This window comes from Meles meles, chromosome 11, assembly GCF_922984935.1.
Source record: "Meles meles chromosome 11, mMelMel3.1 paternal haplotype, whole genome shotgun sequence".
NCBI lineage: Eukaryota > Metazoa > Chordata > Mammalia > Carnivora > Mustelidae > Meles > Meles meles.
This window is the reverse complement of record NC_060076.1, coordinates 36679765-36705023: the sequence shown is the minus strand read 5'-3', so window position 1 is coordinate 36705023 and position 25259 is coordinate 36679765. Positions and strand designations below refer to the sequence as shown.

General features: G+C 48.7%; 2 protein-coding genes across 7 annotated transcripts; one reads left to right on the top strand and one right to left on the bottom strand.

Moving 5' to 3' along the window:
- Nucleotides 1-11713: 11713 nt before the first annotated feature.
- Nucleotides 11714-17406, top strand: TESK1 (testis associated actin remodelling kinase 1). Of its 3 annotated transcripts, none has more exons than XM_046023002.1 (11): nucleotides 11714-11836; nucleotides 12567-13328; nucleotides 13462-13583; nucleotides 13713-13761; nucleotides 14266-14412; nucleotides 14721-14803; nucleotides 14973-15063; nucleotides 15314-15397; nucleotides 15550-15639; nucleotides 15775-15889; nucleotides 16226-17406. In XM_046023002.1, the coding sequence occupies exons 2-11, from the start codon at nucleotides 13110-13112 to the stop codon at nucleotides 17110-17112; spliced, it is 1887 nt and encodes a 628-aa protein (XP_045878958.1). In that variant the 5' UTR covers nucleotides 11714-11836; nucleotides 12567-13109; the 3' UTR covers nucleotides 17113-17406. The 3 variants fall into 3 exon arrangements, with proteins under 3 accessions (XP_045878958.1, XP_045878957.1, XP_045878959.1); XM_046023003.1 differs by lacking the exon at nucleotides 11714-11836 and adding an exon at nucleotides 12146-12199; XM_046023001.1 differs by lacking the exon at nucleotides 11714-11836 and having other exon boundaries at nucleotides 12122-13328.
- Nucleotides 17407-17562: 156 nt separating this feature from the next.
- On the bottom strand, nucleotides 17563-25028 carry CD72 (CD72 molecule). 4 transcript variants are annotated; one of them, XM_046023005.1, is made up of 9 exons: nucleotides 24677-25028; nucleotides 24480-24587; nucleotides 23796-23867; nucleotides 23087-23176; nucleotides 22434-22769; nucleotides 19598-19743; nucleotides 18844-18962; nucleotides 17989-18126; nucleotides 17563-17707 (listed from the first exon to the last, which is right to left on the bottom strand). In XM_046023005.1, the coding sequence occupies exons 1-8, from the start codon at nucleotides 24756-24758 to the stop codon at nucleotides 17994-17996; spliced, it is 1086 nt and encodes a 361-aa protein (XP_045878961.1). In that variant the 5' UTR covers nucleotides 24759-25028; the 3' UTR covers nucleotides 17563-17707; nucleotides 17989-17993. The 4 variants fall into 4 exon arrangements, with proteins under 4 accessions (XP_045878961.1, XP_045878962.1, XP_045878960.1 ...); XM_046023006.1 differs by having other exon boundaries at nucleotides 17989-18135; nucleotides 24525-24587; XM_046023004.1 differs by having other exon boundaries at nucleotides 17989-18135; nucleotides 24677-25027.
- Nucleotides 25029-25259: the final 231 nt, after the last annotated feature.

The window sequence follows — 25259 nt, the reverse complement described above, 5'->3', positions numbered from 1 at the left end:
TCATATTAAGAGGCCACCAAAAGTAAAACAAGTAGATACAATGATTGAATAATTCCACTTCTGGGTATTTACCCAAAGAAAATGAAAATATTGATTCAAAAGGTATCTGTACCCCTATCTGTGTTCATTGCAGCATTATTTATGATAGCCAAGATATGGAAGCAACCTAAGTGTCCATTGATAGATGAATGCATAAATATGTGGTATGTATATATATATATATATATATATATACACAATGGAATATTACTCAGCCATAAAAGAAGAATGAAATCTTGTCATTTGCAAAAAAAACCTGGATGGACCTAGAGGTACTATGCTAAGTGAAGTAAGTCAGAATGAGAATGACAAATGCCACATGATTTCCCTTATATGTAGAATCTTAAAAAAAAATGAGCAAACAGAAACAGATGCATAAAGAACAAAGTGGTGGTTGACAGAGGGGAGGATTGAAATAGGCAAAAAGAAATACACAGAAAGGGAGAGTTGAAATAAAACTACAACAAAAGGAAAGCAAGATAATGTTGAGCATGAGTTTCAGATGCTTACCTCATAGGGAGTGAGACAAAATGGGAGGAGAGACCATACAGTTAGATGTACGTTACTATCAAGGTCTCAGTTTTTGTTTGGAATAGTGGCTTCATAAATGCTTATTATTAAACAATAATTAAAGCAGGACCAATGATGAGACTATATCATAAACCAAGGATTATGATAACCCAAATCTGGGCATTGGACTTTAGAAACTGGTCATATATGGGCTCCCTGCTCGGCAGGGAGCCTGCTTTCCTTCCTCTCTCTCTGCCTGCCTCTCTGCCTACTTGTGATCTCTGTCAAAAAAACAAATAAATAAATAAATCTTTTTTAAAAAGAAACTGGTTATATAGTCTAGACCTGACTAGAGCATGGAACTAATAATGGTACAGGCTTGAGCAAATCAAGTCTTTGAGCCACATCTATAAAATGAAAGAGATGTACTGGATGGTTAAGACTCTAGTTCTGGGGTGCCTGGTTGGCTCAGTCGGTGGAACATGCAGTTCTTGATCTGAGGCTGTGAGTTTAAGCCCCATGTTGAGTGTGAAGATTACTTAAAATCTTAAAAAAAAAAAAAAAGACCCTTTCCAGTTCTAACTCCCTTCTCTATTTGCCAGTGCAAATGTTTAATGGGCTTAAAAAAACAAACACATTTAAAAAAAAAAATAAGAGAAACTTGGACATGCTTTCAGAGTCACTTCTAAATTCAACTATGTTTGTAAAAGTTCCATATAGTTTCATTGATCTTTAAAATGTACATTTTCCTCCTAGGATGCAGCTCCAGTTGAATTTTATTAAACTAAGTTTTCCTAAAAATAGGCCACTATCTGGTTATTACTGCTCTGAGCACAAAGGGTGGATCAAAGCAAAGGAAATGTCACAGTCTCCTTCCAGCCCTTTTACATGTATAATATTCTTCAAATCCACAAGGATCAACATTAATTTATTCAGTCCACTAACTTGTATCAAATATCTCTGCCAGACAGTTACCTTCTGATCAATACAGAGGTGAATAGACGAATTAGATATAACTCCTAACCTTGGTGATTTTATATATATATTTTTTTTTATTTTACATCTTTAAAGAAGAGACAGAGGTACAGAGAAAGTTAAAACACAATAAATGCCACAAGGGAGATAAAAACAAATTACCTTATGGGGTGTCTGGGTGTCTCAGTCAGTTAAGCATCTAACTTTTCATTTCATTTCAGGTCTTGATCTCAGGGTCATGAGTTCAAGCCCCCCACTGGGCTCCACACTGGGCATGGAGCCTACATTTAAAACAAAACAAAACTACCAGGGCGCCTGGGTGGCTCAGTTGGCTGGGTGACTGCCTTCAGCTCAGGTCATGATCTCAGAGTCCCGGGATTGAGTCCCGCGTCAGGCTCCCAGCTCCATGGGGAGTCCACTTCTCCCTCTGACCTTCTCAGCTCTCATACTCTTGCTCTCTCTCAAATGAATAAATGAAATCTTTTTAAAAAAAATTCCTTATCCTGAGATCAAGAGTCACATGCTCCACCAACTGAGGCAGCAGGCACCCCTAAGATATCCTTAAAATAACTTCTTGGGGCGCCTGGGTGGCTCAGTCAGTTAAGCATCTGCCTCAGTCTCAGATCATGGTCCCAGGGTCCCAGGATCGAGTCCCATGTTGGGCTCTCTGCTCAGCAGGAGTCTGCTTCTCCCTCTTAACTCCCTTTGTGCTTTCTTTCTCAAATAAATAAATAGAATCTTAAAAAAAAAAAAAAGAATACTATGCGAAACTCCATGTACCCAAACTAAAAAGTCTCAGTGCAATTAACATTGTCTGGGAAAATATAAATCAAAATCAACCCAAATAATACAGAACATCCGAATGCAATAATTGCCACTGAAGAACCTGAAAAAGTGGTCAGATAGATGCCTCCCACCAAAAGACCCACATCACACTTAATTCACCAAATTAGTGTTAACTTAATTCAAGACCTGACATATTCAAGAACGAACAACCTCACACACATTATACGATGAAAGATTCTAAATAAAACATCAAACCAGGGATAGCAAGTAGCAGGATGCTTGTCTGTTGTGCTCCAATCTAATGGCAGGTACCACTAAATGATCATGGCCTCATTCTGGGACTTCTCAAGGCTCTGTAAGACAGCATATCTTTTTTTAAAAAATATTATTTTGTTTATTTATTTGAGAGAGAGCACAAGCAGGGGGAACAACAAAGGGAGAGCCATATCAAGAGAGCATACTTGGGGGCGCCTGGGTGGCTCAGTGGTTTAAGCCGCTGCCTTCAGCTCAGGTCATGATCTTGGGGTCCTGGGATCGAGTCCCGCATTGGGCTCTCTGCTCAGCAGGGAGCCTGCTTCCCTCTCTCTCTCTCTCTGCCTGCCTCTCTGCCTACTGTGATCTCTCTCTGTGAAATAAATAAATAAAATCTTTAAAAAAAAAAAAAAAAAGAGAGCATACTTGAGTGATTTCTGCCAAAGGCTCAGTATAAGGGATAATTGGCAAATGTTCTCTATTACCTCTGAATTGAGAGCCCAATACAGGCAGATACTTTGTCTGTCTTGTTCATAGGTGTATATCTAGCATGTAGCAGAGCTGTCTGGCACATAATATGAACTAAACAAAACCCACCAGTATTGTAAAGGAATAATACACATTAAGATTAGTAGGTTTCTAGGACTACAGCAGTGATTGAACTATAAAATTCATCAATGTAGTTAACATGAATAAACCAAAGGAAATAGCCATTTCATCACTCTAACAGGCCCTGGGGAAATCTTTTAGAAAATTAAATATCCATTTGTGATTTTTTTAAAAGGCTTTTTAGTAAACCAGGAACAGAAACATGAAAAAGAATATTTGAAATGAACAACCAATATCAAACTACATCAAAGAGAAAAGCCAAGGCCAAACAGATCTCATTCATTGTACCAAATCCAATTAACTAGTCACTTAGGGGAATGTTACTGTGAGGTTTCTGAAAAAGGGCCATGGCTTAGCAGAAAAAAAGTGCTAAGGATTGGCTATGTTCACCATGGACATAAGATGAATGCCAGCGATTGAGCCCCGCATCAGGCTCTATGCTCAGCAGGGAGCCTGCTTCCCCCCTTCTCTCTCTCTGCCTGCCTCTCTGCCTACTTGTGATCTCTGTCTGTCCAATAAATAAATAAAATCTTAAAAAAAAAAAAGATGAATGCCAGCATGTAGAGTTGATAGTCCTTCACTTAGGCAATCTTTTAAAAGTCAGAACCAAGACAAAACTAATCACTATTACCTTTATTATTCAACATTATTCTAGATAGTGTGGACAGCACATGAAACAAAAATAAGAACCATAATGTTGGAAAAGAAGAAAATAATTATCTACTTAGATAAGAAACCACTGAAAAACAATGAGAATAAGAGTAGTATAAGATGCCTTATTACATGAAAAATAAATTCAAATATGAATAGCTTTACTAGCCAGCACCTACCAGTTACATGTCATGCTGGGGGACTTCAGAACATTTAAGTGTTCCTCAGAGGATTACCCAAAGCAAATCAACTGCATTAGGTAACTGTGTGTTTGCTTTTCAATAATTTGACTAGATTGTAATCCCTAGAGCAACCACTAAGAAAGTAACTAAAATACTTAAACTAAACTAAAATTCTTAAACTAAAATGTTTAAGAAATTAAACCAAACAAAGATAGTAAAAGAGGAACAGAGGAACAAACACATCAAAAGGGACATGAGGCAATGAAAATGTATGTCCACACAAAAACCCGTACATGAATGTTCATAGGAGCATCATTTGTAACAGCCAAAAAGTGGAAATAACCCAAATGACAATCAGCTGATGAACAGATAAACACAGTACATTCACACAATGGAATATTACTTGGCAATAAAAAAGAATGAAGTACTGATACATGCTAGCACATGGATGAACCTTGAAAACACTAGGCTGAGTGAAAGCAAGATACAAGAGCCCATATATTGCACAATTCCATATAGAAGTTTCCAGAAGAAGCAAATCTGCACAATGAGAAAGTTTTAACTAATGGTTGCCTAGGACTATGGGTGAAGGAGTCAGAGGGGGCTGTAGGGAGTGACTGCCAATGGATATGAGGTTTCTTCTCAGAATGATGAAAATACTCCAGAATTGATTGTGATGATAGTTGCAAAACTCAGTGAATACAACAAAAAACACTGAATTTTACACTTTAAATGGGTGAATTATATGGTATTTCAATTATATTTCAATATAAAACTAATAAAAAATTAAATTGTAAAATACCCCCCCAAAAAAACACAAAAAACCACCCAAGTCTAATAATGTAGAAGGAAGAGGAGAAGGATAGGAAGGAGGAGGGGGAAGAGGGGAAGAAGAAGAAAAAAACATCAAGATCAAGTTAGACTTATTCTATAAATGCAAAGTTAGTTTAATTTTAGAAAATTAATGTATTATATCATTGCATAGAAATCTTTTCTCCCTTCCTACCATCCCCACGCTAGACAGAGTATACTTTGGGCTTGGTCACATGACTCGCTTTGGCCACTGGAATGTTGACTGACAAGTTAAGACCCAGAGACATGGAAGCAGTTGCAAAACCGTACTTGTCCTCTTACCTTTCTTCCGTCACCATGAACATGCCTAGGCTATCCAGGTGGTCCCAGGAAGAGAGACAGATGGCACACAGCAAAACACTCTAGCCAGTCCTACTTTAGAATGCTGACCCCAGTCAACCCATGGATTTAGGAGAATTAGTAATTGTTGTTTTATGCAACTGGCTTATTTTTTAAAGATTTTATTTATTTTACAGAGAGAGAGACAGCGAGAGAGGGAACACAAGCAGAGGGAGTGGGAAAGGGAGAAGCAGATTTCCCACTGAACAGGGAGCCTGACATGGGACTTGATCCCAGGACCCTGGGATGATGACCCATGTCAAAGGCAGACACCAAACCAACTGAGGCACCCAGGTGTCCCAGGTTTTTGTGTTTTGTTTTGTTTTAAGCTTTATTTATTGGGGCACCTGGGTGGTTCGGTTGGTTGAGTGTCTGACTCTTAATTTTGGCTCAAGTCATGATCTCAGGGCTCTGAGACTGAGCCCTTCATCAGGCTCTGCACTGACCATGAAGCCTGCTTGAAATTCTCTCTCTCCCTCTCAAAAAAAAGTTTTTCTTAAAGATTTATTTACTTATTTGAGAGAGAAAGAGAGAGAGAGAGTGCAAGCAGGGGGAAGAGCAGAGGGAGAGGAGACAAACAGACTCCCTGCTGAGTGGGAAGCCTGTAACAAGATGAAATCAAGATTTGGATACTTAACTGACTGAGCCACACAGATGCCCCTATGCCACTGGATGTGATTAGTTACATGCCACTTTTGTGATAAGAACTAACAGGTTCCTGGGGGGCTCAGTTAAACATCTGCCTTCAGCTCAGGTCATGATCTCAGGGTACTGGAATGGAGCCCTACATCCGGCTCTCTGCTCAGCAGGAAGCCTGCTTCTCTCTCTCCCACCCCCACCCCCGCTTTTGTTCCTCTCTCACTGTCTCTCTCTCTCTGTGTCAAATAAACAAATAAATAAAAATCTTAAAAAAAAAAAACTAACAGGTATACATAGCTACAAAAAATCCCACAGTAAAGATGAAACTTGATAGTGAAAAATCAAAAGCATCGTTTTAAAGATCAGGAACAACATACAGGTGTCTACTGCCATTACTTCACTCAACATTACACTGAAGGTCTCAAGCAAAAGAACAGAAACCAAAGGTATAAATATTAGAAGAAAAAAAACTATAGTAAAGATTTTGGGGTTTTTTTTGCTTTGTTTTGTTTTGTTTTTAAGATTTATTTATTATTCATCAGAGAGAGAAAGAGGGAGGAGGAGAGAGAGCATGAACAGGGGGAGCATCAGGCAGAGGGAGAAGCAGGTTCCCTGCTGAGCAAGGAGCCTGATGTGGGACTCAATCCCAGGACTCTGGGATCATGACCTGAGCGGAAGGCAGACGCTTACCTGACTGAGCCAACCAGGCGTCCCAATAGTAAAGATTTAGATTTTGATTCTGAATGAGATAACAGAAGATTTTGAGCAGAGAAAGAAAATGAACTGACTTACACTTTAAATAGGAGTATTCTGGCTCCTGCGTACACAAGAGGATATAGGGAGACAGACGCATAAGCAGAGAGACCAAAAAGGAGGCTATTGCAACAACCCAAGCAAGAGGCAGAGGTGGCTTAATTGGGTCAGAGACAATGGAAATGTCAGAAGTGATCAAGATATGGATAGATTTCAAACATTTAGCAGACACGATTTGTTAATATGCTGAATATGGAGTAGAGAAAAAGAAAAGTCAAGGTTAACTCTGAATTGTCTTGCCTGAGCACCTAATGGATTAAATGTATTGAGATAAGAAAGCCTTAGAGAAAAACTGGGAAAGAGGTACAAGATTCAAGAGTTCTGTTTTGTACCCATTGATTTTGAAAAGCCAATTAGAGGGGTGCCTGGGTGGCTCAGTGGGTTAAAGCCTCTACCTTAAGCTCAGGTCATGATCCCAGGGTCCTGGGATCGAGCCCCATATCGGGCTCTCTGCTCCACGGGGAGCCTGCTTCCTCCTCTCTCTCTGCCTGCCTCTCTGCCTGTAATCTCTGTCAAATAAATAAATAAAATATTAAAAAAAAAAAAGAAAAGCCAATTAGATATCCAACTGGAGGGGGCACATGGGTGGCTCAGTTGGTTAAGTGTCCAACTCTTGGTTTCGGCTCAGGTCATGATATCATGGGATGTAGGATTGAGACCCATGTCCCACTCCCGTGCTCAGCAAGAAGTCTGCTGGAGATTCTCTCCCTCTGCTCCTCCCCAGCAGGCACAAGCACACACGCGCTCTCTCTAAAACAAATAAATCAATCTTTAAAAAAAAAAAAAAAAGAGGGGCACCTGGGTGGCTCAGTGGGTTAGAGCCTCTGCCTTCGGCTCGGGTCATGATCCCGGGGTCCTGGGATCGAGCCCCGCATCAGGCTCTCTGCTCGGCAGGGAGGCTGCTTCCTCCTCTCTCTCTGCCTGCTTCTCTGCCTACTTGTGATCTCTCTCTCTGTCAAATAAATAAATAAAATCTTAAAAAAAAAATAAAAAACAAAAATAAATTAAAAATTAAATTAAATTAAAAAAGATACGGGGTGCCTGGATGGCTCAGTTGGTTGAGCATCTGCCTTTGGCTCAGGTCATGATCTCAGGGTGATTGAGCCCTGTATCAGGCTCCCCACTCAGTGGGGAGTCTGCTTGTCCCTCTCCCTTTGCCCCTCCCCCAACTTGTGCACTCACTCTGTCTCGAATAAATAAAATCTTGAAAAAAAAAAAGATATCCAACTGGAGCTGATGAGTAAGCAACTGATTATAGGAGCTGAGTTCAGCGGAAAGGTGGGAGAGAAAATGGGAGTTATTAGCATATGAATAGTATTTAAAAGCCATGGAGTTAATGGAATGACCTGCCACATAAGTGTGTAGAAAGTAGAGCAGATGTCCAATGATGGAGTCCTGGGTATGTCACTGCTTAGAGATCAGGAAGATCTAGAAGACCAGCAAAAGAGACCTAGAAGAAAGCCAATAAAATATGAGGAGAATCAAGAAATTAAATGAAGAAAGTAATTCAAGATGTGATAATGGTATTTTGGTTACACAGAAATGACCTTAGGAGACAATGCTAATGAAGTGCCATGATGTCTACAGGTTATTTTCAAATGCTACAATAAGGGGCACCTGGGTGGCTCAGTGCGTTAAAGCCTCTGCCTTCAGCTTGGGTCACGATCCCGGGATCCTGGGATCGAGTCCTGCACTGGGCTCTCTGCTCGGCGGAGAGCCTGCTTCCCCCCTCTCTCTCTGCCCGCTTCTCTGCCTACTTGTGATCTCTGTCTGTCAAGTAAATAAAATATTTTTTAAAATGCTACAATAAAAATGTATTATATTCTGTCAGATCATACATCATATACCACATTAGAGACACACAAAGAGAACAAACAGCAAAATGTTAACAATTGTTGAGCTTAAATGAAGGTACACGTATTCACTGTACATTTCTTCAACTTTTCTTCATGTTTGAATTTTCAGAATAAAGAGATAGTAGAGGGGACTGTTTTTTTTTTTTTTTAAAGATTTTATTTATTTATTTGACAGAGAGATACAAGTAGGCAGAGAGGCAGGCAGAGAGAGTGAGAGGGAAGCAGGCTCCCTGCCGAGCAGAGAGCCCAATGCGGGACTCGATCCCAGGACCCCGAGACCATGACCTGAGCCGAAGGCAGCGGCTTAAACCACTGAGCCACCCAGGCGCCCGAGGGGACTGTTTTGAGAAGAATATGTAATTGACTATATTCACAAAACTGCTCTTCCTAGACCAAATAATCTTATATTCCTAGTAGCCAAACTGTGGTCTCTAAATACCATTTCTAACTAAAAGCAACTATGAATCATTGGAAAAAATAGCTGATACCAGCTCTAGTCTAGGAGTGCACAAAATGAGCCTGGAACATTTTACTGTATCAAATAGGAAGAAACTTTAAGGGTTGTGTCAAAAGGACTCACTCCCACTGGCCAAAACAGGACAATTTAAAAATGATAAAAGCAGCCAACAATTGAGACACATCATACTTATGTTAAACTATGAGTTCACAGTGGTACTAAAAACCACAAAGGGGTATTAAAAAAAAGTCAAGTCCCTCAGAGTGCCTGGGTGGCTCAGTCAGTCAAGCATCCAACTCTTGATTTCGGCTCAGGTCCTGATCTCAGGGACGTGAGATTGAGCCCAACATGAGGTTCCACACTGAGCATGGAGCCTGCTTAAGATTCTCTCTCCCCCTCCCTATGCCCCCGTCTGCTCATATGCTTTCTCTAAATAAAAAAATAAAAACCCTGACATTAAAAAAAAACAAACTTACTTTTCGAGAATGCAAGGGAACCAACTCACTAAAAGCTGGGAAAATAAAAAGGAAACAAGCATTTTTCTTGCCTTTCCTACATGAAATATATCTCAGGGTAACAAACAGGTATAGAAAAGTTTCTCTTTGTAGAGGAAGGAAGGAAGAATAGAATGAGTATTGTTTTCTAACTTCCACATTTCCCCAGGGGAAAACTGGCAATGTCTAGAGACATTTTTGATGTCACAACTAGGGGACCTGCTACTGGCAGCCAGTGGGTAGAGGCCAGGGATGCCGCTAAACATCCTACAGTGCACAGACAGCCACCTAACAATAAAGTATTATCTGCCCCCAGGGCACCTGGGTGGCTCAGTTGGTTAAGTCGCTGCCTTCGGCAGGTCATGATCCCAGGGTCCAGAGATCAAGCCCCCATATTGGGCTCCTTGCTCAGCAGGGTGCCTGCTTCTCCCTCTGCCTGTGGCTCCCCCGCTTGTCCTTTCTCTCTCTCTAACAAATAAATAAATGAAATCTTTTAAAAAATAAAAATAAAAAGATTTAAGAGACATATATCAGCTGTGAAGTATGGACCTTATTTGGGTTTTGATATATATATACACACATAAGTTATTTGAGAGAGAGAGAGAAAGCGTACAAGTAGGCTGAGGGGCAGAGGTAGAGGGAAAAAAGACTCCCTGTTAAGCAGGGAGCCTGATACAGGGCTTGATACCAGGACCCTGGGATCATGACCTGAGCTGAAAGCAGACGCCTAACCGACTGAGCCACCCACCCTCCCTTTTAATGTTGGTGTTCCCCAGGATTCTTGCCAGCCCATTTCTCCTCTATACACCCTACTGGGATGATGGCATCTACCTTCAAAGTTTCCTTTATCATCACCCCTTTCCTTATGGCAATCATCTGTCTTCCCCCACCCAAACTTTCCTCCTCCTGGGTTCTTTATCCCAGTTGATATCATCCAGTCATCTAAGTTACAAACATAAAAATGATCTTGGCCAGGGTGCCTGCCTGGCTGGCTCAGTTGGCTAAGCATCTGCCTTCTGCTCAGGTCACTGGGCTCAAGCCCCTGCATCAGGCTTCCTCCACCCCCTCTGCCCACTCCTAACATTAATCTCTGTCTCTCTCAAATAAAAAATTAAAATCTTTAAAAAAAAATTGTACTGGCTGATGCTCCTTCTCTCCACTGAACTCAGGATACTAAATCAATCAGCAAGTTTTCCCATATTAGTTGAATGTTTCCTCCTCTCCTTCCCTATTATCCCCATCCTAGTTCAGTCTCTCATCCTCTCCTGACTCAAGCATTGGCAAGTCTCCTTGCTTCCATACAACCACAGTGATCTTTCTAGAACAGGATCCTGGCTCCTCTGCTTGGAGTTATTACCACCAACAACAGTAACTTTCAAATTTAGATAAAGAATCAGATATGTGTGAATTAAATTATCTATTATAATACTATTTTAACAAAATGAAGCATAAAGTGCTAATGTTTATAGATCTCAAACAACTATAGAAATCAAACTTACAAATTAAGTAGTTGTGGATGCTAACATTAAGGTAATGAATGAGTTTGTTTTGCTGAGACCTAACAGTCTCTGGAAGAATGAGTATGAGGCACAAAGTCCAGGCATATGTTGTTCTCAAGACTGGCCTGCCTCCACGGGCTCTAGAACGACGGTGAATCTCGCCCATTCTCTCTCCAAACCTGTGAGAAACCTTCAGTTGCACAGTGCATGGGCACAGCCTCTAGCCTTCTCTCCACCCTGAGGTACCGTTTGTAATCTAAGACTGTTTTTTCTCTACTCAATAAAATTGGACAATTAAATAGAACTCGGCTCCAACTCTCATAAACAGGATTCTTGTCAGAAGGCGAGCACCCACACGGATGCGGACTGTGCTTGTATAAATTTCCTTTCCATCTTACCACAAAAATAGAAATGCAGCACTCGAGAATTTCTTAAAAGAATTCAGCCTTGAGTGAGAATTTTTGATAAGAATTCAGCCTTGCTCCCTCAAGCTCTGTCCCAGCGCGTTTGACTCCAGAGACTTGCAGCGCCCACTCCCGCCGCCCTCCATTCCGCCGCTAGGTGGCGAGCTGCTCAGTGCCTCCCACAATCGCTTGCCCGGGAGGCGTCCGTCAGATGGAGAGACTTCACTCATCCCTGGCGATAATTGGCTATTTCGCCAGAGGAGAACCGGAACGCAGCGCGTGCGCATTCAGGGCCCAGCGCCCCCTTAAAAGAGACCAGCTGCAGCTCCTCCTCCAGCCTGAGGGGGCAGACCGGATTCCTACGAGGTGGAGAGCGGAACCTCCTGAGAGGGGTCACACTGATAAGGGCTGGGCCACACTGAGGGGAGGAGTCACGTTGAAAGGCGGGGTCACAATGACCCGTGGAGTCACTCTGAGAGGTGGGGTCTCATTGTGTGGGAGGAACAGACAGAAGAAGGGTGTTGCACTGAGGGGTTCTGGCACACACTGACGGGTTCTGGCACACACTGACGGTGGCAGTATCGTATTGAGGAATGGTCCCTCTGAAGGGAGGGTCTCACTAAGGAGGAGAGGGGTCTCCGAAGGGAAGTCTCCCGGAGGGGCGGGTTTTTGCAGAGGGAGTGGAATCCCACGGAAGGCGGGGCTTCCGGGCAGGTGGAGGCTTCTCTGCAGAGAGATAGGGCCGTTCGGAGGAAAGAGTAAGAGGAAGGTTCAGGCTGGGTGGTCACCGGGCGGATACACCTTTCTTCATTTATTCGAGGGAGAAGGGATGGAGTAAGGAGGTGTGGGGCCACACCAGGGAGGGGCGGGCCGCGGGCTCACTATATAGGCCTGAGGCATCACCGCCTGAGAAGGGGAAAGTGTCAGGGTATCCAGAGGTGTAGGGGTGGAGACCTGGGAAATGGGCAGGCTGGGCCAGAGCGGAGGCCGGGCAGGTAGGCAGGTTGCTGGGCTACCTCCGATTGTGGCTGGCCGTGAAGGGTCTACTTTTCTGCCCTGCTGGCCGTCGGAGCCCAGGAATCCGGCGGCTTCCTGAGCCCGGCTTTCCTCAGACAGTGGCCTGAGGGTGGGAGGAGAGAAAGGACTCCCAGGGCAGCTAAAAGACGTTTGAGCTGCGCGAACGCACAATCAGCCCATAATTTCCTTCAGTTATTCAGCTCGGGCCTGAACTTATTTGGCCCCGACGTCCCAGACCCACTCGCCTCAGGTGTCGCGGCCACCGGTTGGGGGTTGCGTACCTGAGGGGGCGTGGCCGCTGCCCGTGGGCCGCCGGGCTGGAAGGAGTTAAGCGGAGGCCCGGCTCAGCCCCGCCCCCGGCAGGCCGCGGAGCCTGAGCCCCAGCGGCGAAGCCGAGCAGCGGTCGCCCGCCAGCCCGCCCGCCCGCCAGCCCGCCTCCGCCTGCGGGGAGCCCGCCCGCCTGCCCGCCGGCGCTCAGGAGAGCCACCGCCACCGCCCGGCCCAGGCCCAGGCCCAGGCCCTGCGCAGAGCGAAGCGGAGCGGCGTCTACCCGGGCCCTGCAAACCCGCGCGGCGGGGGCGGGCCCAAGATCTGCCGCGGATCTTCCATTCTCCAGGGCGGGAGCAGGAGCTCCGGCGTCCCGGATCGGGCTCGGCGCACGCCCATGGCAAGCGCGGCCTGCCCGGGTCCCGGGGACCCTGCCATGTGAGGCAGACCCGGGCTGGGGGCCGGGCCATGGCCGGGGAACGGCCCCCACTGCGGGGCCCTGGGCCAGGGCCGGGAGAAGCGCCGGGGGAGGGGCCCCCGGGACCCGGGGGTACGGGTGGAGGCCCGGGTCGGGGCCGCCCCTCCTCCTATCGGGCTCTCCGCAGCGCCGTGTCCAGCCTGGCGCGCGTGGACGATTTCCACTGCGCCGAGAAGATCGGGGCCGGCTTCTTCTCTGAGGTCTACAAGGTAGGATCCGCAGAGAGGGCAGAGGGGCGGGACCGAGCCTTAGACGCGAGGCTGGAGCTAAGGGGCCCAGACCCGGACGACCCGCGCGACCTGGCGGATCTGCCCGAGACTCGCCAGCCTATGCCGCCCCCAGGTTAGGCACCGACAGTCAGGGCAAGTCATGGTGCTGAAAATGAACAGACTCCCCAGTAACCGGGGAAACACGCTACGGGAGGTGCAGCTGATGAACCGGCTCCGACATCCCAACATCCTAAGGTGAGCGGCCCCAGCCGCTTGCTGAGAAGCTTGCTGGGAGAAAAGGAAAGATCCCGCGGGAAAAGTGGGAACTGCAGAGGGGCTTGGACTCTTAAAGCCTACTCTCCTATCTTCTTCATCCTCTTCCAGGTTCATGGGGGTCTGTGTGCACCAGGGGCAGCTGCACGCTCTTACAGAGGTGAGGATGGGCCAGGAAGGAGGGGACCCCCACCACCACCAAGGGGAGAGAGTGTCAGCGCCAGGTGCATTTGCTGAGGAATAATGAAAGGCAGCAGGACCCCCTCCCATGAGAGGCTTCCCTGAACTTCTCTTTGGACTAACTACAAATAAAATGCCTCCATTGGTCACACTCTCTATATGCGCTATAACAAGTGCTGTCCAGTAGAACTTTCTGCAGTGATGAAAATGTTCTGCAGCTACATGTGGCTAGGGAGGAGTAGAAATATGACCAGTAGAAATATGACTGAGGAACTAAATGTTTAATTTTATTTAAACTTAATAATTTAAATAGTTGCACATGTCTTGGAAGGACAGCCCTAGAACGTGAGTGGGAGACTCTAGAGCACAGACTCCCCCTTCTGACCTTTGTGATCCTCCTTAGTGTCCCCTGGCCTATAAGTGGGAGACCTAGAGTACAGGCGGAAACCTTGACGTTGATTCCCCTTCTCCCCCTATACCCCAGTATATGAATGGGGGGACCCTGGAACAGCTGCTCAGCTCCCCAGAACCCCTGTCCTGGCCAGTCAGGCTCCGCCTGGCCCTGGACATTGCCCGGGGCCTGCGGTACCTGCATGCCAAAGGTGTATTCCACCGAGACCTAACATCCAAGGTAGGCTGGCCAGGTGGGTGGAGTCGTGAAAGGGGATTTGAGTGTGGATTGGAGTGTGGATAGTAGACATGTTAGGATGTCCAGAGTAGCAAGGCCCTGGAGAATGGGGACTGGGGTGAGGGGGAGCTCTGAGGGGCCGAGTACCATGCTATGTTTGGAGTGATGATGTTGAAAGACTGGGGTACATTGGAGAACTGGGAGGTTAGAGAGGGTTGGAGTTATTCTGGAGTGACAGGGCTTTGGGGTATATATTGGGAAAACAGAAAACAGAAGGTGATGGGTGTGTGGGGATGCTGTATGTATGTCAGAACTGTCTGATCCGACGGGAAGACCAAGGCTTCACGGCTGTTGTGGGTGACTTCGGACTGGCTGAAAAGATTCCTGTGTATAGGTGAGGTGAATGCCCCTGTGCCCCTCCAAACTTTTTAGAAGGTCCCTGTCTAAATGAAGCCCCCAGAGACATATCCTTTGGAGTGGGGAGGGGGCTGACCTCATCCCCTTTTGTTTAGGGGGGTTATCTGAATGGGATGTCTCTGATCACTCTGGCCCTACCCCTGCAGGGAAGGGGCAAGAAAGGAGCCATTGGCTGTGGTAGGTTCCCCATACTGGATGGCTCCAGAGGTGTTGCGGGGTGAGCTGTATGATGAGAAGGTAAGACATCAATCCTTCAGATTCCAAGGCCTTCCAGAGACCCTTGAGATGCTTTCATAAGGCCCCATCCCAAGTTCTTCAATAGCCTTATTGAATATTTAGGAGACCCCCAAATTTCCCCTTGCCCCCTCATAGGGACCCCTCTAATGCATGAAACTATCATGACTTCCCCCAAATTCTGACATATTCTGACAAAATTCTGACATGAAAACCATCAGTTCCTCCCGTTGACATTCTCTCCTCCCACCAGGCCGATGTCTTTGCCTTTGGGATTGTCCTCTGTGAGCTCATTGCACGAGTACCTGCGGACCCAGATTACCTACCCCGAACTGAGGTGAATAATGTCTCCAGTTTGGGAAAGGGGGAGCTCCAGACTGGGCAGCTTATAACTGAGGAGTGTTCCCTGGAGGTTAAGGTCCTGATTGGGGGTAAGAAGGAGAACCCAAGGAAGGCTGACTCGAAGGCCCCTTCTCTCTGTCCCTGTAGGACTTTGGCCTGGATGTGCCTGCTTTCCGGACCCTGGTAGGGGATGACTGCCCACTGCCCTTCCTGCTCCTGGCCATCCACTGCTGCAGTGTAAGAGCCTCTCTCTCCCTGCCCACCACCCCCATCTATCAGCTGCAAGGCTTTTCTGCTCCAGGTGGTGAGAGGAAAATGTAGGGACTCTCCTTTGGAGCACTGAGTGAAGCTATCCCTGTCTCTACCCATCAGATGGAACCTAGCACTCGTGCTCCCTTCACTGAAATCACCCAGCATCTGGAATGGATCCTGGAGCAGCTGCCTGAGCCAGCCCCCCTCACCAGAGCTTCCCTGACACACAATCAGAGTAAGTGAGCATGACCTTGACACAACTAAACTCTTTTTGCCTCTTCCTTAGAACTCAAGGGATTAAGACTAAATGGATTTATTAGTTGAGAAGGTTGGGGCTGGGGGTGTGAAAGGACATCTTAAATAAAATATTTTCAAATTCTAGAACCAAGAGAGGGGAAGAAGGAAAGGAGAGGTGAAGGAGGGCTAGAGGTGACATCTCCCCCTGTCCAAAATTACCCAGTGGGACTCCCTTTTGTAAGCTGTAGTCCCACCAGCCTCCTGGTGAACAATGAGGCCTCAAGGAGCCTTGATCAACGCTGAGAACAGTAACCATAGACTTCTCTGTCTACAGGGTCTGTTTCAAGAGGGGGTCCCTCTGCCACCCTTCCTAGGCCAGACCCCCGGCTTTCCCGAAGCCGGTCAGACCTCTTCCTGCCCCCATCACCAGACTCACCCCCCAACTGGGGGGACAGTCTGACTCGAGTCAATCCCTTCTCACTCCGGGAAGACCTCCGGGGAGGCAAGATCAAGCTGTTGGACACACCCAGCAAGCCAGTTACTCCCCTGCCCCTTGTTCCACCATCACCACTGCCCTCCTCGCAGCTGCCCTTGGTGACCACTCCAGAGACCCTCGTCCAGCCTGGGACACCTGCCCGTCGCTGCCGCTCGCTCCCATCATCCCCTGAGCTCCCCCGACGTATGGAGACAGCACTGCCAGGTCCTGGTCCTCCCAGTGTGGGCCCCTCGGCTGAAGAAAGAATGGAGTGTGAGGGCAGTAGCCCTGAGCCAGAACCCCCAGGACCAGCTCCCCAGCTGCCCCTGGCCGTGGCCACAGACAACTTCATCAGTACTTGTTCCTCAGCCTCCCAGCCCTGGTCCCCTAGATCAGGACCTGCCCTTAACAACAACCCCCCAGCTGTGGTGGTGAACTCCCCACAAGGCTGGGCTGGGGAGCCATGGAACCGGGCCCAGCATAGCCTGCCCCGGGCGGCAGCCCTGGAGCGGACAGAACCCTCGCCGCCCCCTTCAGCTCCCCGGGAGTCTGATGAGGGGCTGCCCTGCCCTGGCTGCTGTCTTGGCCCTTTCAGCTTTGGCTTCCTATCCATGTGCCCCCGCCCCACACCAGCTGTTGCCCGCTACCGCAACCTGAACTGTGAGGCGGGCAGTCTCCTCTGCCACCGAGGGCACCATGCCAAGCCTCCCACACCCGGCCTGCAGCTGCCCGGGGCGCGCTCTTAGCAGTGGGGCCTGTGGTCTCTGGCCTCCAACTTTGGCCTTCAGGATGCCCTGTGAGGACAGAGCACACATGTTGGACAGTGCCAGCCCCAGCAGGGCTGACCGGCTCTTCTCCCCATGTAGGGGAACCTCAGCATGGACTCAAGGGACAGAACATTTCCTATCTAGCCCCTGGGCCTGCTCTCCCATGGGCAATCACTGAACCAGACAAAGCATTGCTGACACATGAGACTAACACGTGCAAATTATTTAAAAATATTTCAATAAAACTGCCTGGCTGGCTCCGGGCTGCCCCTATCCACTCAGCCCATGCGCCCTCCTCCACCCCCCTACAATGCCACTATGGGAAGTGCCACTATGGGAAGTTCTTGGGGAGGCCAAAATCTCTTCTAGTGGACTTCTTCACCAGTTTCCCAGGAACAGTCCAGCTTCTGGGGCAGGATTTCAAGCAGGCAACAGGCTGGCTAGAAGTGTTGGGCATGGATCAGCCCTTGGCTAGGCACTGCCCAGGCAGAGAGAGAATGCTAGAGGGAGATGATCTTGGGGCCTGCAAACTGCAGTTAGGGTGAGGGGTGCAGGCTTCTGTTGGCATGAGTACCTGTAAGAGTAAAGCACCAGTGAGGTCTGCAGTAGATTATTGCTAAGAATATTCATCTAGCTCCTCCTACCTCCCTGGACAGCCGAACCCCCAGCCTCCTTTCAGTTCCAGAACTTTCCTGCTGAACACCCTCCTTCATAAGCAGACCAAGACCCTGAAGGCTGTAGAGGTGACCATCACTCTCAGGAGTAAGTTTTACCTCTGGCTTCTGAGCCCTTGCTCTGAGTTCCTCTCCCTCCCTGCTCCCCGACTCCCATGCCTCAGTGGGTGGTCATGCTTACCCAACTCAGGGCAAAAAGTGGTCCCTATCCGGGTGCTTGAAAGCTGTCATCTCACAGATGCACGGAAGAAGAGAAGTACAGTCATGCTGCTGTATTCTTGGCCAACTGCTTTGTACCTTATAACATCTTGAGCTTTGCCTATAATACCTAAAGATTGGTGAGGTAGAACTGGGACAAAGCCTGCCTCTCCTCTCCCACCCTGCCTTCACTCCCCTTGCTCCCCTTGCCCTGCATTAAACACAATGAAGTCCTAATTTGCCCTGCCTGCCTAAGGCCCCGTTTGGGTTCAGGGACAGATGGCTACTCTAACTCAAAGAGGCTTTAGAACCAGGGGAGGAAAAAAGTCACCCAAAATATTTAAGATGGAAACTCCATGGGGAACATAGGAGATGACTGCCTGTTTCAGGGTTCCTGGAGTTGATTTTCAAAGTTGCCCCACTGCTCCCTTCCTGGAGGTAACTATAGTGCCCCAAGAGGCCCTGACTGAGAAAGTGCCATCTCAGTTTGGGTAGCCCTGTCAAGGGATGGGAAGTTGAATGCCGGGGTTTATGAGCTGTGAAGTCCTAGTTTCTCAGCTTCTTCCTCTGAGAGAAAAACAACATAGGTCCCAACCTAGTAACTTAAAAAAAAAAGTGCTTAGCACTGCCAGGTACTGGAAAGGCGCCAGAGAAGAAGGCTGTCCTAAAGAGTTTTAAGTAAAGGAAACAGACAAGTAGGCAATTACAATACTGACTTGTGAAAGAACTTTGGGAGCAGGACCTCCCAAAACTTTGGGAGCAGGAAGAGAATCTCATTACTATGTGTATATGAAGGAGCTATGGGGTTGAGTATGGCCAGAAGTCCTAACAGACTTACCCAGGGCCTCGTTTGCCGTCAGCCTGCTGCCACCTCTTAGCATAGCTGTAATTAGCCCAAAATGAACCAGGTGGGCTAATTTGTATCAACATCCTCCTTGCGCTGTTGTGGTTTGTAACCTGAGGGGAGAATCAGAGGAGAGGTACGTGAAGAATGATGAGAAATATTCCAGTGCGAGGGGCCGGGTTGGGGGGGTGCAGTGTAGGGAGGAGGGGATGTGGGCCAATGGAAGAAAATGAGCACTATAGGGAGGTCTCAGCTTTGACAAGAGGACTGTTTCTGACTGGCACAAGACATCAGCTCCTTGGGGACCTGTCCCCGTGGCCTTCAAGTGCCACCTTGCAGATGTAGGCTCGCCCTTCAATTCACCCCCTAGCTGGTGAAGAATTTCTGCCAGCCTTTGAAAGAGGAGTCATTCCATGGGCTTCTCTGGTCATAAGGAGTCAATCCAGCAATCCAGCCCCCCAGATATGGGACCTCTGCCTGAGAGGCCATGAGAAACAAAGACTCTGTTAAGCAGCTCTGGAGAGTTGACCAGAAAGCTGAGATGAAAAACAGGTTCAAGTAAAGATGGTTTATGAGCTTCAACTCTCGTGCCAACTCCAGCCAGTTGGTAGGGGCCGCCTGGAGCACTGTGCTGAGAAGCTGCCGGAAAAGGAACGTGTGCCCTGTGTGCACCGCCATTCCTGACTCACTGACACATATCCCTTCGCCCAACAGTACCGCTACAGTCTGCGAATAAGGGGATGCTTACTGAAAAAGAATAAATGTCACTGAACATGGCCAGGTCGGAGGACAGAGATTGACAGTAGTTTTGGCTCTCCTCCCAACTTCTCTCCACGTATGAGATGTAAAAACAACTCCTCTCATTCAGTATCCATCCCATGGGACAGCAGGAATCTATAAACCAGAAAGAATGTAACAGCATAGCCCAGATCCAGGAGGGAGATCTCCCCATTTGAGACAAAAGTGATGATTCCTCAGTGTGGTGCTAACAGTGCCTTTCTTGGTCTAGTCCCAGCACCTTCACTGGCTTCTAGCCCTTCACCTTTGCAATCTGTCTTTGGCCTCCCCTGGTAATGCCATTCCTATGCATATTTAGTAAAAGTCTTTAAAATACTATTTTTTAAAATATTTATTTGACAGAAATCACAACTAGGCAGAGAGGCAGGCAGAGAGAGAGGAGGAAGCAGGCTCCCCGCGGAGCAGAGAGCTGATGTGGGGCTAGATCCCAGGACCCTGGGATCATGACCTGAGCCAAAGGCAGAGGCTTTAACCCACCGAGCCACCCAGGCACCCCAGTAAAAGTCTTTAATATTCACAACAGCACTCCTTAACAGTCTGGGAGGTTTATTTTAATAGGGTGGTGGTACTATTCCCAATTTCTGAATGATTGCAGTCTCCCTCCCTTACACTTTGGCTGACCTCACCTGCCCCTCCCCCCCCCAGTAAGTGTTCAATCAACCTCATAATCATCTCAATCGCTCCCTAAAGCATTTCTCACTGCATATTCCCTCCAAGCTGCTAGCCACCTCCTTCCCTCTCTCCACTCTTCCGCAAGTAAAAACCTTGGTTCCTATTCTGCTGAAATTGTCAGACGCTTGATGTGAACTCTCTCCGTTTCCCTCCCTTGCACCCCAAAATCTCTCTTCTCTGTTCCACTGTTCCTGACTATCTCTAAGCAGTAAACATCCCTCTTTCTTTAACAGCCCATACACCAATCTGTGCTCCTGATCCCAATCCACCTCTCTCTCTGCTTTGTTTCAGGAATCCTACCTGTGACACTCAAAGATCCTTCCTTCCTTCCCCAGCTCCCTCTCTTCCGTCTACATTGTCTCATGTCCTCACCCAGGTACCCTCTTGAGTTTCTGTCCTATGACAACTAAAGGGAATATAAAGTCAGTGTAGCCAAATGGAAGCGGGTGAGAGGCTAAGTGGCATGCTGAAAGGTAGGCAGGGACCTTGAAAGCCAGGCTAAGTCTTTTTAAAATTTTTTCTATATTACAGGGAAGAGTAAGTCAATGTAGCGTTTTACATAGAGAAGTTTTGTTCACTGGCTATATCCCAAGTGCTTGGACATAGTGCTTGGACATGTAGTATGTATGCAATGACTTTTGATGTAATTAATTAACTGGAATGACATGACCAGATTTTGTTTTTAAAGAATTACCCTACCTTCCACATGACAAGTGGATGGGTGGGAGAGGGAGAGAGATATTTAGGAGAAATGACGCAGCAAGCTGTCACAGTGATTCTTGCAAAAAATGGGGGTGAGCAAAAATGTGAATGGATGTATAGGCTCAGTGGTGGAAAATGGAGTGGGGCACCTGCTGAAAGTAGGAGAGAGGGTGGTAGGGTAAGGAGTTCTGCACAGCTGCCAGGCAGTACCGAGGATTGGGCTGAGGTTGAGACTAGAGTTTTGGTGGCACCAAGCAGAATGATGGCACAATAGGGCACACCTGGGTGCGGCAGGCCAAGAGTTGAGATCTTGCCCCTCTGGTACACCAGAAGGATAACAGAACAAAAGAGCGAGTGGCTGAAGTGATGGGCCCCAGAAGCCAAGATGGGTAGAGAGAGAAGTGACAGCCAAGTCAAAGGGAAGAAAGGGGAGACAGTGAGTTGGAGGCATCAGTGAGGTTGAAGAAGTGTGGGGAAAGACTGGAGGAGGCAGCTGTGGTCAGAGTGGTCTGGAACCAGCCTTCTAGCAGAAGAACAGTTCAGAGTGCTTGGGTCTGGGGTGCAGCTGAGGGAATGGGTGGCAGCACTGCCTGGGACTGAGGGTCACAGGGAATGAGAAGGCTAAAGACACAAGGGCTGGGGGTGTCTGTACATCAACTCACTATCTTAAGCCTTGGAGGAGTCTCTGGATGCCCCCTGAGCTAGACAAAGCCTAACCTGGACCGTAGGTAACCAGGCCATGAATATTCTGGTCGCCTTGGGCCTGGTTCCCCACCCCGAACCTCAGCCTGCTTCTTGCACAGCCTCTCCCCTTTTCCGTGGCTCCCTCCCTCATCCCCACATACTGCCTAGGCTCCTGCCTCCAAAATAGATGAACTCTTCCCGCCAGCTCTCTCCCCCACCTTACCCCCACCCACCTCATTGTGAGTGCTGCCCATGCTTGAGAGCTTCAGCTGCCTCGCCCCCCACCCGCCACGCTGCACCTCAGTAATCAGGATTTCTTAACCTTTGGGGAATCTCAGATGTAGTGAGAAATAATTAAAGCTATAGGCCCTCTCTTTCAGAAAAAAGTGCAAACAGCCAGTTCCACATCCCAATTCAGGGGGTTCCCAGATCATTTGACATTGATATCAAGGGCAGAGACTTAAGTTTGGTGCTTTGAACAGTGTGATCTGCATTGCCATCTGTCTCCCTCCTTCCTCCTATAGGATTTGCCTTAGAGCTGGGTGAGTCCCCCTAAATTCAGAATGTAGCTTGATCCTCCTCTCTGTTGGCCACCACTCTCATTTACTATCCCTTTTCTCCACAACTCAATGGCCCCCCGGCAGACAGACAACTGCCAGGAGTGTCTCCTCACTTCAATCCTATCCCTTACAGAGACCCTCCCGACTCTTGTCTCCCAGAGTGGATACCTTCTAAGGGACACGTGAATAAGGGCGTCAGTCTGTCGCGCATGCTGCTCAGCCTCTGCTCCAAGGTCATCCTCTGCACCTCCTTACTTTGCAAGGCCTCCTTTGTCTTCTCCATCTCAGACTGGCAGGCCTGTAATTGCTCTTGGGTAGCCTGGCAAACCCTCTGTTTCTCCTGTAGTGCTTCCTGACTCTGGGCTACTTCCCTCCTGGACCCCTGCAGATCCTCCTCCTTCTTTCCCAGCTGGGTCATCGTTAGATGGAGCTGCTGTCGCAGGCTGCTGTTAGTGGTTTCCAGAAGCCTGTTCATTTGCTGGAGCTGCTGAGACACCTGCAGATCTGTTTGGCCATAATGAGAGATTTGGAGGGCATCTTCAGCCATGCCCTGCCGCCCTGAGATTTCAGCGTCCGTCCTTTTGCAAATTTTTGCAAAACAGGCTGAAATATAAGCGCTGACTGCCTAAAGCTTTAGGAGGTACTGGATTAGGAAGACACAGCACTCTAAAATAGACCGGCTAGAAACTAGTTGAAAAGCTAAGGATATCGTGGTGGTGACTCTGGGCCCTGCCCAGGAAAAGGGCAGCTGTTGGGGAGAGTAGAGAGTAGGGGAGAAAATGGCTTGGGGTAAGTGGGAAATGGGGGACAGCCATACTCACAGCGTACTCCCAGGCAGATGGCGGCCACCACTAACAGCAGGCAGGTGAGCAGCAGGCCGAGAAAGACGTACTGCATACAGGCTGCGCGGCCTTAGGGAGACAGTGGGACGAAGGGCAGAGAGCCCCAGCGAAGTTTAGAGAATGAGGGGCTGGCTGGGTGGGGGATATTCATGGGAAAGAGCACCCCTCAGAGGATATGGTGCAGGTATGATGGGTTTTGTCGGTTAGTGAATTTCCGCGGGTAACAGAAGGAAGACGTTCCAGAATAAGAGCTGGATCGTTACTGGTAAGCATTGAGGGGCGCTACCTGGTAGGATGAGAGCTAAATCTCAGACGGAGACAGAGGACGGGGGTATGTGAATGGGACCACCGTAAAGGGGAAGGAGGGAGGATCTGGGTCAACCTGTGGGAATGATACATTTGGGTATGGGGGGTCAAAGAGGCAGGGCGGGGTTCTCGAGGCTGCCCGCGCAGTCCAGAGGGCTGCTCCCCGGGCTCACTCTCAGTACCGGACACACACACACACACGCAGGGCCCAGCACCATGCCCCTGGGACCCCGCCAGCACGCCCTCCGAGAACAGCCCGCGCGGCCGGGCGGGGTCCGCGCAGTCGGGGTGGGTGGGAGCCCAGCCGGAGACCCCGCCCCGCGTGCCGTAGCGCCTGCCGGGCCGCTGGGGGCGCGCGCAGCAAGGAGGGCGAAGGACTCACCCGCGAGGAGCCTCCCGGCAGCGGGTGACGTCACGGAGCTCCAGGAAGCAGTTGGCTGCTCGGGTTGGAGCCCTGAGGACCCACAGCGACTCCGGTTTCCAAGAGGGGAAGACCCGGGAAATTCCCGTTCTTTCCACGCTCTCCGCCTCCACCTTTCCCTCTCCAGTCTGGCCCGAGATACCTTCTGCGACCTCCTGAGATATTCTGGGACCCTCTTAGTCTCCCCGGAGCCCCGCATCTCCACCGGGACTCTTGTGTCTCTCCCGGGTCTTACTATTCTTCCGGGTCTCCCTCCTGGGTCTCTCTTTAGGTTTTACTCAGCACCCCTAAACCTTCTCCCCAAAAGTGCCCTCATCCCTCTCCCCCACCCTCTTCTCTGTCCTGTAACTCCCCATTTCCCACTCGAAATCGTCTCCCCACGGGGGCTGCCTTCATGTCTCCTCGCTGAGCCCTTGTCTCCGCGCTGGGACTTCCACCTTGCCCCTGGGAGCTTTATTCTTACTGACTCCCATTTATCCAGGGCTCATTCTTCTCTTTCCTAAGCACTCCCTCCTTTCCCAGGGATATTGTGTACCCCCCCCGCTCCCCCCAAGAGTACCGTAGAGTCCCAGCTCAAGACACACACATACCCCACACATCCCACACACACCCCACCCCGCCACACATCCTTTGGGGTCTCCGTACCTGCTTTGTCCCCTACTCCAGAAGAAGCCAAGCTCAAGGGCCCACCTGAGACTGAGGGCACTTGCACATTCTCGTAGGTGAGTTCCTCATCCTCATCAGTCTCTGGGTCTGGAAGAGGAGAGAAAAGGTGGAAGTGGGGTGGGGCCATGAGGGAGCTTAGGGAAGCAAAATCAAGGAGATGCCCCTTCCGCCCTTACCCTGTCCTAACCGTCTGGAGACGCTCTTCTTCAGGGGAGCCTTCACAAACCGCAGGTCAGCATAGGTGATGGCCTCAGCCATTGCCCTGAGCACCTCTGCTCCCACCTGTCTCCTCCTCCTTCACCCTTGACACTCTCCCCTTGACACTCTCCCCTCTGTCGCTTCACACCCTTAGATTCTTTCTGTGACTGCACAGCTTAGTGCTTTGCCCTGTGACTTCCAGCTACAAAAGAGGAAGACGTCAGCAAGTGTCAGACTAGGGTTCAGTGAAGCAGACTGCATCCCTGAACCTCTGCCAGAGGGACAGGGGATGGGAAACTGAGGTCCGGAACATGGGGGTTGAGTCTGGAGGTGTCACTAGATCACTACTCAGGCCTGTTCCTTCATCCTGCCTGTGCTCCCCTCTCATGCGTCCCAGATGCACTTGGGCTGTGCTGGGCTCTAAATGCGTGTCTTCCTGATCATCTACTCTGGTTTGCCCAATGCTCTTCTCTGCCCGTGCTGCTCTGTCTACGGGCTTATCCATGTGTTGTCAGAGCTCTTCTGTGCCCAGCTGAACCCAGAGGATCTCCCACAGTGGAG

Bases quoted from the DNA above. Each gene is read 5' to 3' on its own strand.
- TESK1 (XM_046023002.1), top strand. From the start codon at position 13,110: ATGGCCGGGGAACGGCCCCCACTGCGGGGCCCTGGGCCAGGGCCGGGA. The intron at 13,762-14,265 runs GTGAGGATGGGC...CCTATACCCCAG, and splicing joins AGCTGCACGCTCTTACAGAG to TATATGAATGGGGGGACCCT. The intron at 14,413-14,720 runs GTAGGCTGGCCA...TATGTATGTCAG, and splicing joins ACCGAGACCTAACATCCAAG to AACTGTCTGATCCGACGGGA.
- CD72 (XM_046023004.1), bottom strand. From the start codon at position 24,758: ATGGCTGAGGCCATCACCTATGCTGACCTGCGGTTTGTGAAGGCTCCC. The intron at 23,868-24,479 runs GTACGGAGACCC...GTGGGTCCTCAG, and splicing joins TGGAGTAGGGGACAAAGCAG to GGCTCCAACCCGAGCAGCCA. The intron at 23,177-23,795 runs GTGAGTCCTTCG...TGTCTCCCTAAG, and splicing joins TGCCGGGAGGCTCCTCGCGG to GCCGCGCAGCCTGTATGCAG.